Genomic DNA, 14,546 nt, shown 5'->3' on the forward strand with positions numbered 1-14,546 from the left:
GAAAGACGTGACGTAACTGTTGTAATCGGTTTCGAATAACATCTTCCAAACCTCACAAGGCGCCGTATCGACAGAACGACGGGCTGGAGTTAACACGAAGGGAGTATAATCCTGCTCGTGATACTGCTTATTCAGGTAACATTTGCGTTGTTATTGCATAGAATAGCCCTTTTTACGGCGACGCAGTTTTAATTCGGTTTTTATGCTGCCGTAAATTATGCCACGAACTGCTGTAATGAACACAACGAATTTCCTTGTGTTTTGGGTAAAACCCGCTGTGCTTCTGCAATAGAATTGCTTTTGAATGACAAATCCGGGCGGTTGAATAAACTTTATCTGCTCTGATGACACTATATTACGGTTTGTGTTCTTGCGTGTTAGTCTGTTGTAGCAGATTTTGTAGCAGCGACCCGCCAGGCATATTACAGCATTTGGACTTTGTAGCGTCGGGGACGGCGGCGTGGCAGTTCGCGCTGCTGCCTCACAGCTCTTGGTCCCGGGTCCGACTCGGGAGTGGGGCGCTGTCTGAGTGGAGTTTGCATGTCCTCCGTGAATTTGTGCTTATTCCTGGGGCTCCGGTTTCCTCCCGCCTCAAGAAAGGCTTTGCTGAAGAAGTTAGCTGGGGAGTCCGTGTGCCTTTCGGAACAAATCTGATAAGACATCCAACTCCATTCAACCCCCCAAACCAGACAATCAAACAAAACGTTATATAGGTAAAAAAAAAATCGGTTTTGCATGTGAAACAAATGCTGAGCATGTGAGTGACTTGTGAGCGGACGACCTCTACGGCTTTGCTGCTCTGTCAGGAGTATTTGAATAGTATCTCAGCGTTAGCGCCTACCTCGATCAGAGAAGGTGGGTGGGGCAGCGTTTATTCTCACGTTTAAAACGCTGCAGGTGACACCTGCGTTCCAGACTCAATTATCCGCTGCGTGTTTGAGGTCTTCACCTCCCCCCGGGCCGGCTGTGTGCGCGCTGGCTTGCGAATCTCCTCTGATCTCCCGGCAGCCGCCGCCATGGACGAGCACCAGCAGGTCGCCGTGAATCCCAACACTGCCGAGATCCCTGAGGACGTGGAGGCGGACGAGTGTCTGACGAACTACAGCTATGTCTACAGCCCGGACCTCCTGAAGTGAGTATGGGCCGACCTGCCAGTACCGAGCTGTGACAGTTGTGGTTCTGCGAACCACAGGCCAGGCTAAACCAGGTCTTTCCCTTCCATTCATATCAATGGATATCACTGATTTTCTCTTTATTTGTCTTGCGGTTACATAGTGTATGCGCTTGGATAATGCCTTTACCCCAGTTGACTGGCAGTTGATAGGGTGACGGGTGACGGGTGACTAACCGTTTTGTACAGTGTTCAGCAGTTTGCGCTGTATTGTGGCTTTTCAGTCGTCCAGAGTTCAGGTCGGGCAGTATAGAAGGGCTGTGCGCTTGAACAGTGACTGCATAGGCTGTGTTCCAAATTCTGCACTAAACACTAAGCCCTTCCTCCAAGTCTGCGCTTCGGTGACGCAGAACAAGTTTGGACTTCAAGTGCGTGAGTATTTGGGGGTGCACCATTAGAAAAGAGTCACTGGGACACCTTCGCATGACATCACTCTTTGGTAATGTGGCTCACAGTCAGTATGCTCTCTTTTTCTAGTGGTTATGCCCAAGTCTTTAGAGAATTATTTTAAAGAATTTGTTTCATTCTCTGCTCACAGTTTCATGGAATTGAAGGACGCTACATCTGTCCCTGCACGAAAGGAGTGACCTGTCGTGTTCATTTCGTGTTGAGCAGGCTTAACTCAAACTGGGCGAAGCAGACTAAGGAAAACTTGGCAGTACAACTCTGTTTATTCAAAGCTTTGTGCTGTCAAATACATTTCCCCTTTTCTGCCCTGGTACAAAAATGACAGTACGAGGAACATAACCTGTTCATTCACATTAAACAGGATTGATTCAAAGTGGATAAAGTAAACTAAATAAGGTAAACTTGGCACTACCTCAGAGTTTCGTACTATTAAATACTTTGTCTTTTCATGTACAAATTATACGGCAAGTAAACAGATATTCAGCAGTCAAAATGGTGTGACAAAATAATTGTTTTATGTCAACACCTTGTACTTAAAATACATATTAATCTAAAGCAGCCTGATGAAATGTTGTTTTTACATCGAATGTTGAGTTTTAGAACTGTAATAAGGTTAAATTTTACTCACACGTAAATATTTTGTTCTCCATGGCAACTTCTTTCTGCCTTGGAAGGTCAGTTAGAACATGAACTGTCCCCATTCTGTGAGGAATTCTGGGTAATTCCGTTCAGCGGGGTCTGCTCTGATGCGGACTTCCGAGAAGGGTGCTTTGGACAAATGTGGCACCCTAAGCCCTTGCAGACCTGGGGAAGGTGCGGGTGAAGGGCACGAGACATGCAAGTGTGCATACTGGGACAACAGCCATAGTGTAGCAAAGCTGCAGAGGGTGCTTGACACCTGTTATTCAGTAGGGGGCGCTGTCGAGTAACAGTGTTGGTTGTCACAGCTGATGGGCTTTTTTTCTAGTCATTTTTCCTGGGGCTGTAGGGTGGACAGAACAGCAGTTTTCTTCTCTTCCTCCCTGCAGGGACAGAGTGGCGTTCGTCACCGGAGGGGGGTCTGGGATCGGCTTCCGAACCGCAGAGGTCCTCATGAGGTGGGCGGCTCTCCGTTCTCAGCCGAGCTCGTCTCCTCTCGCAGGACAGCAGCCTGGAGCTCCCCATCTGCTCTAACCACTGGGAGTTACCCTGTGACAACACGGCCCTTTTATTAAATCAGCTCCAAGCTAAGCAAAAGTCTGTCTTAGTAGCAATTTCCTGTCTGTGATTAGCTCAGGAAATACAGTCATTATTCCTCTTTCGAGAAGAGGGCCATGCTGTGTGTCCGCAGTCTTTCCAGGTCTCTTTTTAAAGCAGCAGCACCTGAGGAGCTGGGAGACGTTGGTAAACTGGTCCAATTAAACCAATAACAAGGTGACCCAGGCTTTTAAAAAGTGCTCTAGGTCCAGATGAGACACGTAAGAGCTTGTAGATTACAGCTCTCCTGGACTGGCACAGGGCACTACTGCTCTGTATGTCTCAGGGTACTTAAGATACAGGCACTCTGTAGGACACATACTATATGAAAGCACCTAGATCACCACTGTGACCTGTGTCCCTGTCTCACCAGCGTAGTGTCATGCTGAATTGATTTAAGTAAATTCCATTGGTCATTCATTTTTACTTTAAAAGGGCAATGACAATCTCAATCTCAATCCATCACAGATACATGGAGGCCATCTGAGGTGGCTGAGCTCATGCTTGGTGAAGCTGTGCCTTTACCTTCTGTGTGGAGACTGCATGGGCTGTGTCCGTCTCTCACCCTGACTCTGCTTCTCCTGTTTCAGGCACGGCTGCGACACGGTGATCGCCAGCAGGAACCAAGAGCGCCTCTCAGAGGTCAGGCCTCCCTTTGCACACTGACTCACCATTGCTGCCCCCTCGCCCTGTCTCCTGGGCGGGGGTCAGTCAGAGTGACCCTACAGAGCCAGCCTCTGGCAGCTTGCTTTGAGACCCGAGACCTTTCGGTAGCTCTTGGAGCTCACGTGACGGAGGGATCTTTCTCGAGCCGTGAAGATTGTGCTCGTGACGGGAGCTCCCCGTCGTGCCCTGCTGGCGGCGGGGCGCGGAGGGGCTGTCCCGTGTCGTGAGCGCAGTGCTGGGGTGTCTTTCAGGCTGCCCGGAAGCTGAGCGCGGCCACGGGACGGCACTGCCTGCCTCTCTCCCTGGACGTGCGGCAGCCGGAGACCATCGCCGCCGCCGTGGACGAGACCCTGAAGGAGCTCGGCAGGATCGACATCCTCGTGAACAGTCTGTGTCCCCTCTGCGTCGCCGTGACAACAGTAGTTGGGCTTTAGCTGCCATCCCCAGACACCTGTGTGTTACAGTGGCCAGAGGAAATGAAACATCCGTCCCCTTAGTTTGCCCATGAGTATTCCTGCTAGTGCCCGGGAGACTCCAGGGTCGATGTGTTGCTGAGAGCCGAGAGATTCCTGGCTGGCTGATCTCTCCCTACCCTCAGAGTGCTCGGCCACTTAAGGAAATTTTATTTCTCACAGGATTAAAGGATGAAATACCCATATTTCATACATAAAACTTTTGGATTTGGTGTTGCCGGTTGACCTTTGACCTTTGACCTTTGTCTGGAGTCAAATAATTATCATAATAATAATTTCTTAATAATAATACCTTACACTTATATAGCGCTTTTCTGGACACTCCACTCAAAGCGCTTTACAGGTAATGGGGACTCCCCTCCACCACCACCAGTGTGCAGCCCCACCTGGATGATGCGACAGCAGCCATAGTGCACCAGAACGCTGAGTGATGAAGCCAGTTCATAGATGGGGATTATAAGGAGGCCATGATTGGGAAAGGCAAATTGGAAATTTGGCCAGGATGTCGGGGTTACACCCCTACTCTTTTCAAGAAACGCCCTGGGATTTTTAATGACCACAGAGAGTCAGGACCTCGGTTTTACGTCTCATCCGAAGGACGGCGCCTTTTTACAGTATAGTGTCCCTGTTGCTATACTGGGGCATTAGGACCCACAAAGACTGCAGGGTGAGCGCCCCCTGCTGGCCCCACTAACACCTCTTCCAGCAGCAACCTTAGTTTTTCCCAGGACTTTCCCATCCAGGTACTGACCAGGCTCACACCTGCTGAGTTGCAGGGTGATATGGCTGCTGGCAAATAAAAGGCCGGTGTCATTCAAGGTCATTTCAAGAAACGGCAACAGCAACAGGGAATGCCACAGGAGTCCATCACAACATTAATTGAATTCGTTTTTCTAATGAGTTGGCTTTAGTTAAATAGTTGCAAAAAAGGTTGACAGTGTTATTTGGAGACCTGGCTCAAGAGTTGAGAATTACTGCTCTCTCTTATGCAGCCAGCAGGTACATTTATAGTGCAAGATAATACAGCCTAAGCTAATGCTAATGTGTTACAGTATCTTCTCTGTACCATAGACCACAGATATGCTTGTGAATGTACGTGTCTTTTTAAATACTTGCAGAACCAGTCTGGCACAGCAAGGTCTTTTGATTGAATCACTCTACAAACAAACAGAGTTCATCTGAAGGAGATAATCATCCCCTAATTACAGGGGAAGGCATTTGTTTCCATGAACTTCCTTGATGGCTTAAGACAGATATTATTTTTTCATTTGTAAGTCGAAAATCTACTAAATATATATGTACAGGTAGTAGAGGAGTGACACAAGAGGTCAGCACAGGTTGCAGATGGGTGAATTTGAGACCGTGGTGAAAGGTGGACACTGAGTGTGCTGTGTTGTGTGAACCTTGTAGATGCAGCAGGTAACTTCCTGTGCCCTGCTGCCTCGCTGTCTTTCAATGCCTTTAAAACGGTGATGGAGATCGACACCATGGGCACCTTCAACACCAGCAAGGTGGTCTACGATAGGTGGCTAAAGGTAAGAGGACCCGAAATCCCCAAAGCTTCAGAGTCTCCTGTCTGAGCACTGACGACCCCATGACACAGCTGTGTTCTACATATCAAGTGTTCCTAGATGTCAGACTGTTGGGCTAAAATTTGTACTGATGAAGCAGAAAATCAGGAGGTATTAATTAGACACCTTGCATTGGCCCCAGCAAATATTAAATATCCTGAGGTGGGGGTTAGCTTGTGCCTGAAGTTTCTTAAAATCTGCAAAAAATTGTACTGCTAAGCAACAGGAGTCTGATGTGTTTCTGCAAGTATATATTTAGCATTTTCCAGAAGGCAAAATTACATTGAATTAATCTAATCTTGCAGTGAATTAATTTCAGTGTTTTCAATCTTTGAAGTCCAGAAAAAGAGCATTTCATACTCTTTTTTTTTTATACAAGTTGCATGTTTAACATCGTCTCAACATACTATCATGGCATTTCATCTTACAGCATTTGACATCTATAGTAGTCCAGTAGTTGTGCTTAATTAAAAGTATCAAAGTTGAAAGGGAAAATATCACAGTCAAAGTGGATCATTGCTGTGCTATCTAATACCCCGACTGATTTGCTAATGAGCCCAGCTGTATTGTGCAGCAAATCTTTGCCGCTCCTTTAAGAAGCTGAGTGAGAAAGAAACAGTCTGGAAGATTTATATATACAGGCCACAGACACTAGCAGTAAATTTTCTGGATTGTTTTTCTGTCTCCTTAGGTTTCCTTTTGTCGTGCTAGTTCTTGTAATTCAAGCCAGGGGTGACATAATCATTAGTTGCAGGTTCAACAAACCACTGATTGTCTGTCCATGTGCGCCCCCTGTAGGATCACGGTGGCTGTATTGTCAACATCTCGGCCACGCTCGGCTACCGGGGCCAAGCGCTGCAGGTGCATGCTGGGTCTGCCAAGGCTGCCATTGGTAAGGAGAGCCTCCGTATCGCAGCCAGATGATCCTGAAAAGCAGCAGCCCGTAATCCCTTAGAACAGGCTGAATAGCACTTGAGTCCACATGCCCATATGAGGAGGAAAGGACATCTTCCTTTTAAAGACGTACTGGTCCCTGTGCTCAGAGAGAAGGAGGAGTCCTGTGACCTGGAGATGATGGAAATCGCCAGAATGAGCCTGAGAGCCGCTGGGTTCATGAAGAAACGTGTGCCCCCCGGCCTGGTGGCTGTGGAGTGGTAGCGAAGTTGAAAGAGCAGGACGGCGCCCTCCCTGCCTTTCCTTTTCTTAAATGGATCTCAAAACTGACCGACTCTTGTGTTTGAACACAGATCAGCTCGGCCGCTGCTGCGCGGTTTTAAACCACAGCCCTGACCGCGTTCTCTCCTACAACCCCCTCCCGCCCTGTGTTGCAGACGCCATGACGCGGCACCTGGCGGTGGAGTGGGGGCCGAGCGGAGTGCGGGTCAACAGCCTGGCTCCTGGCCCCATCTCGGGCACAGAAGGGTACCGCAGGCTGGGTAAGAGGGGCAGAGCTGTGGCTGTTCAGCACCATGGACAGTGTTTGCCACTCACTGATTATTAATCAAACGGCTTTCTTTACCCTGTAATTACAGTACCACCCCACCTTCTTCATTCTCTGAAATCCTTCTCAACCTGGAATAATCCTCCTCATTCATATTCCTGATTCTCTGCCCCCCCCTTGATCTTCTCCCACCTCCGTTTCAAACTCTCTCTCTCCCCTCCTGCTGCCCTGTCCCCCAGGCGGCACCGCGGCGCAGTCCAGCGGGGTCTTCCAGACCGTCCCCCTGCAGCGGGCGGGCAACAAGACGGAGATCGCCCACGGGGTGCTGTACCTGGCCAGCCGGGCCTCCTCCTACGTCACGGGGGCCAGCCTGGTGGTGGATGGCGGCAGCTGGCTCACCTCCGCCAACAGCATGCCCGCGCTCCTGGGTATAGCTTTCTCCCGATCCGCTAAACTCTGACTCCATTCCTGCCAGCAGGTGTGTACGCCCCCCACCCCCCCCCCGGGAGAGGAGAGGGGCAGGGCCCCGAGCACGCACACAGCTGAGGGCTCACGTCGGATCAGTGCCGCACAGCAGGGAGAGCACTGCCTGTAACTCTTAATGGTGCCATTGTGGACTATTACTGTAGTAAGGGCTGTGAACAGAGTGTCATGAGTTTAGAATGGGGAGCCTCGACGTCTGTGCGCTATGAACAGAATATATCGGGGGCTTGTGGGGTGTCTAGGTGATGCTGGGAGCTGAGAATGGTATTTTAGTGTATTTAAGGGCTGAGAGTTGAGCGGTTGTGTGTGATTTCAGTGTGTGAAAGGTCTGGGAGGAGGAGTATAGATAGATGCAACAGCAGCCACGCACACTCAGCACAACACAGTACAACGTAATAATACAGAATTACAAAAAATAAAACAATGTAAAGTCCACAAAGAACACGTATTGCAGATATTGTAGATATATTGACAACTGTGACAAGACTTAAGTCATGTTTATTTGCACCCCGCATCAACTTCGTAAAGCCAGTCCTGTAACCCTATCTGTGGATGGTTCTGTACTTGAGCTTCAGTCTAAATTGAAAAACCTTGGGGTGATATTCTGGCTTAACATTCGACCCACATGTGCAGCATATTGTTAAAACATCTTTTTTTCACCTCAGAAATATCGCTAGACTACGCCCTGTGTTATCAGTAACTTTGGCTGAAAAGCTGATCAGCACATTTGTCTTCTCCCGAATTGACCACTGTAATGCTCTACTCACTGGGGTATCTAAATCCACATTGAACAAACTGCAGTATGTCCAAAATTCGGCAGCCTGAATCCTGACCAGGTCTAGTGCAAGTGATCACATCACTCCTATCCTGGAGTCCCTGCACTGGCTTCCTGTCAAATTCCGTGTGTACTTTAAGATCCTCATGCTCACCTATAAGGCTTTGCATGGCTTGGCACCTCAGTACCTGTCTGAACTATTATGGCCCTACTCCCCACCTCGCAACCTTCGCTCTTCTAATTCTGCCCTCCTTACTGTCCCCCAAGCCCGTCTACATTGTATGGGTGACAGGGCCTTCTCCTGTTATTCCCCCAAGCTCTGGAACTCTCTGCCCAAGGATATCAAAGAGTCACCTTCTCTAAACTCCTTCAAATCCAGACTCAAAACCTTCTTTTTTAGAAGAGCCTTTACTGAACTTGTTCTATTCTTTTCCCCTCTTCTCCTACTTTACTTAGTACCACCATCCACGGTCTCCTCTGTATATTGAAATTGTGTTTTATCTTGCGTATTCTTTTTATTTATTGTTGTTGTCATTCTGTAAAGCGCTTTGAGAACCGACCTTTAAAGGCGTTATATAAAAGAGTTTTGTATTATTATTATATTGCACAGTCCACCAGCATATTATTATTGTATTATATAGTATTGTAGCTGACTTGAAGGTGACAGCCCGCAGATGCCCAACACTGACCGTTTTGCCCACAGGTAGGGAGAACTAGGCAGTCAAGGCAACATCATGGGTCCCCAATCACAGCCTTTAAACTCTCTTTAGAGTGGTCTCCTTGTGATGACTACCAGCAGAACCCTCGAACTACAAAAATAGTGCAAACATTATCACCAATATGGTGACTGGAGATTTCCAGCGGTCGCTTGTGAAATTTACATCATGCAGTGATTCCTTTCAAACATTTGACGTTTCTAAAATGACTTTGTCTCCACAATCCTGATATTTTGTGTATTCCTTTCTTTTCTAGAGACCTGGTCTTCTGGAGCAAAACAGGAGAGAGAGAAAGAAGTTCAGACGAAGTTAAATTAATCGAGCAATTAACAATTAATTGAATTGAAGCTCGTCAAGCAAAATGAAAGGAGCAACACTGAAGTTTGATTTTTTTTTTACCTGATTCAGTTTCTTATCGGGCACAGCTGAGAACACAGGATCTAACTGTGTAAGAATCCCGCAGGGCAAGGGGCAAACTTAAGTGTTTGACTTAACACCACAGATATTACAGTTTATTGGAATTGTTATTGTAATAATTATCAGAATTAGAACTCAATCATCACTGAGTCTAAGCCTCATTTTGCTTCTAACCCAAGCCTGTATCTCCTCTGACGCTGTGAAAAGTGCAGGAGTGATGAAAAGAAACTCTTTTTCACTGTCACATTCAGCTATTTCCTTGTTGTTGCACAGGTAGTGTTTTCTGTGGAACAAACAGCTGACAGTGGGACAGAATAGGGCATTATTGCAGCTTATGGTTGCAAACTTATAGAAGAGAGGTGACCTTTTTATAACTTCTGGGAACAGGCAAGGCAGTGGGTCAGGTTAGGGTGAATCACCTTTCCATTTAGCTTGTGACTGAAAAGTCATGTTATAGTGAACTGGAGCCGATGTTTATTGATTGTTTTCTGTGTGCAATATGTACTTCGAAGGTATAAAGGACATTGAAGACCACGTTCTCTCCTATACCTAACTATTGTTTCCCTTACTGGGACAGGCTCCTGTTCTCCCACGACTCTATATTGGACAAAGCAGTTGGCAGTAAGGGTGGCTGGATACAGTAAATGTTGTTTCAGCCTCAGCAAAATGGAAGTTGCCATTCATTTACAGTGACGCAGAAACTGCTTGATGAAACATCACGTAAAATTGCTGCCGTGTGCAACAATTCAGTATTAACAAAAGCAATGTGCTGTGAAAAGAAGATCTTAGTACTGGCCCTCAGGACTTAGTACTTAGTACTGATTTACTAAAAAATCTCCTTCAGGAAGAGCACGATCCAGAGCCCCTAGCACTGGGATGCAGGCTGGAGTTACAGGAAATGGGCTTTTACTAAATGGTGGAAAAGCTTGATAAGCTCTTTGAAATGTGTGTTTTGTACAAGGCTTGATGGATCATGTTCTTTTTAAATAAATTTTGCACAATCATACAGTTGTTCTACTCATGTCCTGCGATTATTTCCTCTTGGATCACTGTTCGGAGTGGACTACAGTGGATTGCTGTTAGGCTCTGCACGTTAAGGGGAGAGTTGGACTTCTGGCTGACCCATTCTTACAAATGTGTGTGGCTCGGGCAACTTCCCTTCTTAAAGATCTAGTTTCAAAATGTCAGATTGCTCTTTCTTAGAGGATATCATGCTGGCTTGTCATTTCAGTACAGTGATGTCAGTGAACATGAATTTATATGCTCTGAACATTAAGTCTGATGATCCAGTTCTGTCCACTGACCTGTATGGTTCTCCATTCTGAATAAGGGAGCTGTTCTTTTCAACTTTTTCAAGCTTATTAATAAGTGGGGCCAGTAGGGGGCGCTCACCCTGCAGTCTGTGTGGGGCGTAATGCCCCAGTATAGTGACAAGGACCCTGGTGTCCTGGCCAAAATTTCCCATTGGCCTTTACCCATCATGGCCTCCTAATAATCCCCATCTGTGAGTTGGCTTCATCACTCGGTTGGATTGAAGAGCTGAATCTTTTTAGCCTTGAACAGAGAAGACTTCAAGGACGCCCGACTCAAGTATTCAAAATGCTGAAGTGCCAATCCAATGAGCTCTTTAGAATCAACAGTGAAACACAGACAAGTACAAGTGTGTGGAAGTAGTTTTGAAAACGAGAACAGGAGATATTTCCAGTCATAGTTGTGTGAAGTTACCTGTTCCTGTTGTTTAAGATGTTACATTTTTTCCTTCAGAAAAATTTGGATGAGATCTACTATACAAGCAACATCTTTGGAGATGTGTTGAAAGTCATCCCCTTATTTGATATGTTTTAAATGGTGATATATAGATAGAGCAGTTGCTGGATTATTTAATTTTAACATTTCCTCTTTCATTATTGTCTCCTAACACTTAGATTTTTAATCATTTAATTTAGAAGTCTTACTTTGCCTTCAGACACACTGATTGCATGCCTAAGCAAGGAAACGACTGTTATTACAGAGACTATTCCTGTCTTCAGCGTCACTCAAGATGAAATACTCAAGTTGCCAGCGGACCAAGAAAACGTGCGAAAAAGCCTTTTCTCAGGGAAACTTGATTCTCTGGTTTATGTCTTGCCTCTAGCCTTCGACTCTAGTCCTTGTCTGATTTGGCACTACACACCTGTGCAAGACACTGCGTGTCTCCATTCGAAGCCCCAAGGGCAAGTTTTTAGAGCTGAGTCTTTATGTAAATATTCCTCACAAGTGCCACAATAACTTACAGTACCGCAGCTCTTGGAATCGCATGATTATTGACGTATATATATTCCTGAACTGCTTTAAACTACCATGAAAGGTAGGACAGGGATATCACCAATTTACAGCACAAGACATGACTTATGTGGGAGAAATGGTGGTGCAGTGGTCAGTATTGGTGCCTCACAGCACTGGGGCCCTGTGTTATACTCCTGGGGTGCTCTCTGCTTGGAGTTTCCCTTGGGTGCTCCAGTTTCATTTTACAGTCCATAAATGCCGGAGGTTCATTGGAAAAATTGGACCTGCCGGTGTCTGTGTGCCGTGCGATGGCCTGGTGTCCTGTCCAGGGTGTATCCTGGACCTGTTGCTTGCTGGGATAGACTCCAGTGTCCACCTGTGACCCTGTCCTGGATAGAACTGTTTGAAAATGGATGGACAGTACTTGTGTTGTTAGTAATGAAACCAGGTCTTTGTCCTTTTTTCAGAAGTCCTGAACACTGGTTAGGCAAATTAAAATCAATAAATGATGTTCGAAGGTAGTCACGACCTTCACAAAAGCATAATGATTAAAAACTGATTGATATCCTAAAGAAAGCGTAACTTGTGAATTTATCATTTTACATAAAGTAACCAACATTTCCCTTCGATGTGTGAAGAAGTAATTCTCGTTGGACTACATTGAACGGGTTTCGGTAAACTGATGCTTCCTGGAGCTTTTTGGAGTTTCTTTGTCCTGTTTTGAATGAAATACCAATAATCCCGTTTTCTCAAAGTGACGTCACTGTTTTGCATATTCAAACATTGAAGCAGGTTGAAGACATGAATTCATATTTATGCGGCGTCATACTGCTTTTATATTGCGTTCGTGAAACGTCTCAGCAAATGTTTTAACAACAGAAATGTATCTTTCCATTTTTCCGTGGGAGGGTCAAGATTATCTCTAGTAAAGTTTAGAGCTTTCACTGCGTCTGTAAATGTGTCCACCAGTCAGACGTCATATAATCACTAAGAGCTGCTTTTGGGAAGAGTACGTAAATTTAGTTCAACAAATAACTAAAAAAATGGGATCATCTTTGTTCGTCTGAATCCTGTTGAATCTGTGGACCCAGTACCGCTGCCTGTGGAGAATCTCATTAGCACAGGGAAAGGCTAACGGAAGTTTGCTCAAACCCCCGACCCGTGATCTCACAGGTTGCCGATATCAAAGATTTAGCTAGCAGATAAAGAGTTGTAGATACTTTTAGTTAAACCTTCTGGGAGTTTTAACGACCCCTTTGTCTGTACAGAATGGAAGTGTTTCAGGTAAAGCAGACGCAGGTAAGGGGTACTTTTTAAACACTCATTTAAGTAGCAATAGAATTGAACAAAGACCCCCGTGGGAGTGACTCGAATTCTTAATATTTGTTTTGGGACATTTCACTAGTTTTGTTGGGGTCAATATACTTGTAGTTTGCACCACGGAAATTAGCTTCCCCGTGTGTAGGTCGTATATATTTGCCACGATTTTTTTAAAATAAAAAATAATTGCTGTAAAAGTACACAAGAGGCGCTTACGGGAGTTTTAAACGTGAGCGATGAAAATCTGAATAAAAACTCCGATGGGATGCTGTCTCCGGGGCAGGAGGGTCATGTTTAACTCTTTTTATAATGTTGATTTTTTTGTTCTTGTCTTAAACTGGGTTTAGGGGTTGCTTTTTACCTGAGCTAAGAAGTGATAAAGATGTCCCTAAAATATGCCTTTCACTTCGACAAGAAAAACAAAACTAGCTTTTGATGCCATTAATCCGTATGCGGACCCTGCTGTGTCAGGAATCTGGGGACTTGTGACTCTTGCTCTTGCAGTCATTCCTCCTCTGTATATTGTAATTGTGTTTTATCTTGTGTATTCTTCTTATTTATTGTTGTTGTCATCCTGTAAAGCGCTTTGAGAAGTCACCTTTAAAGGCGCTGTATAAAATAAAGTTTATTATTATTATTATTATTATTATTATTATTCATCGAAGTCAGGATTCACAAGAGTTCGTCTGTATGGACTACTAACAAAAAAAAACCTCGGCAGTATTTTCACAACCACAAGAGGGGGAAAGAGCACAGAAACTCGGCGTTTGCACAGTGTGGGTTAGCTGGCCATAGTGCGTGCGAAACAGTAGATTTTAATTAAAACGCTCTTTCAGGTCACTGAAGCAATAGTGCGGTGTTGTAATTCGATTGTATTTGATTATTTTAAGTGGCTTAGCCAACATATTGCTTGAGCTTCGCCAGATGTGAAGGTGATTGTTTTATTCAGACGCAGGGCCTGAAGAAATCAGCTGTCCGTGGATGTTATTTTTGTACATTTGAGTATGGTATGCTAAGAAACGTCCATCTATCGTAAGACCCTATGCCAGGAACCACGAAAAAGCCATGGGAAATACATGACTCTGAAGGGCCAGCGAAGTCATCGTTTCGCCCAGAGGTACAACTGGACTTGCAAACACTCCCAGCTCGACGGGTCTACCCCACTTCCCGAGGCGACAGGATATGTGATCCTTGCCGGGGCTGTGAAAGCTCAACCCACTGTCCTGCATCCACCCACACTCGCGAACAAGGGCTCAGCTCTTCGAAACTACTGTCTGATGCATTTACACTGTTACCTGATATAAGTACGGTGCCAAAAAGTGTCGGATTTCTCTACCTGTGGTCTGGCAAGGGGATTTCAGAATGAAGGAAATATGGGTTTTTTCCTTTTTTTTTTGTTTCGGTAGAAGCCGTGTGAGCGATAACCTGGAAAGCCTGTACTACCACAGAAGTCAGTGACGTCCCACAGGCTGACAGCGTAACACTTCTTTTCTGGTTTCTCTGAAACCTCAAACCTTAATGAGTTGGAAAACAAGGCGACAAACGCAATGCGAGGAGCGGGTAATCACTGATCGATCGGCGTGGACAATAGCGTGAGTGATTAC

The 14,546-nt window shown here is 45.7% G+C and overlaps 2 protein-coding genes across 3 annotated transcripts in view; both read left to right on the top strand.

Moving 5' to 3' along the window:
* Nucleotides 1-3: 3 nt before the first annotated feature.
* On the top strand, nucleotides 4-10,366 carry decr2 (2,4-dienoyl CoA reductase 2, peroxisomal). 2 transcript variants are annotated; one of them, XM_088936911.1, is made up of 10 exons: nucleotides 4-135; nucleotides 1,009-1,132; nucleotides 2,608-2,676; nucleotides 3,406-3,457; nucleotides 3,733-3,868; nucleotides 5,365-5,489; nucleotides 6,324-6,417; nucleotides 6,857-6,961; nucleotides 7,206-7,444; nucleotides 9,197-10,366. In XM_088936911.1, the coding sequence occupies exons 2-9, from the start codon at nucleotides 1,017-1,019 to the stop codon at nucleotides 7,424-7,426; spliced, it is 918 nt and encodes a 305-aa protein (XP_088793037.1). In that variant the 5' UTR covers nucleotides 4-135; nucleotides 1,009-1,016; the 3' UTR covers nucleotides 7,427-7,444; nucleotides 9,197-10,366. The 2 variants fall into 2 exon arrangements, with proteins under 2 accessions (XP_088793037.1, XP_088793036.1); XM_088936910.1 differs by having other exon boundaries at nucleotides 7,206-7,394.
* A 4,110-nt stretch (nucleotides 10,367-14,476) lies between these two features.
* rab11fip3 (RAB11 family interacting protein 3 (class II)) overlaps nucleotides 14,477-14,546 on the top strand; it is a 61,758-nt gene continuing 61,688 nt past the window's right edge. The window contains exon 1 of the mRNA XM_088936914.1: nucleotides 14,477-14,534. The gene's annotated coding sequence lies outside the window, so the exon portion shown is untranslated. The remainder of the gene's footprint in view (nucleotides 14,535-14,546) is intronic.

Source organism: Atractosteus spatula, chromosome 18 (genome assembly GCF_055471065.1).
Source record: "Atractosteus spatula isolate fAtrSpa1 chromosome 18, fAtrSpa1.hap1, whole genome shotgun sequence".
In the NCBI taxonomy this organism is placed as follows: Eukaryota; Metazoa; Chordata; class Actinopteri; order Semionotiformes; family Lepisosteidae; genus Atractosteus; species Atractosteus spatula.

Coding starts and splice junctions, on each gene's coding strand:
- decr2 (XM_088936910.1), top strand. CDS start 1,017: ATGGACGAGCACCAGCAGGTCGCCGTGAATCCCAACACTGCCGAGATC. Junction 3,458..3,732: donor ACCAAGAGCGCCTCTCAGAG/GTCAGGCCTCCC, acceptor GGTGTCTTTCAG/GCTGCCCGGAAGCTGAGCGC. Junction 3,869..5,364: donor GATCGACATCCTCGTGAACA/GTCTGTGTCCCC, acceptor TGAACCTTGTAG/ATGCAGCAGGTAACTTCCTG.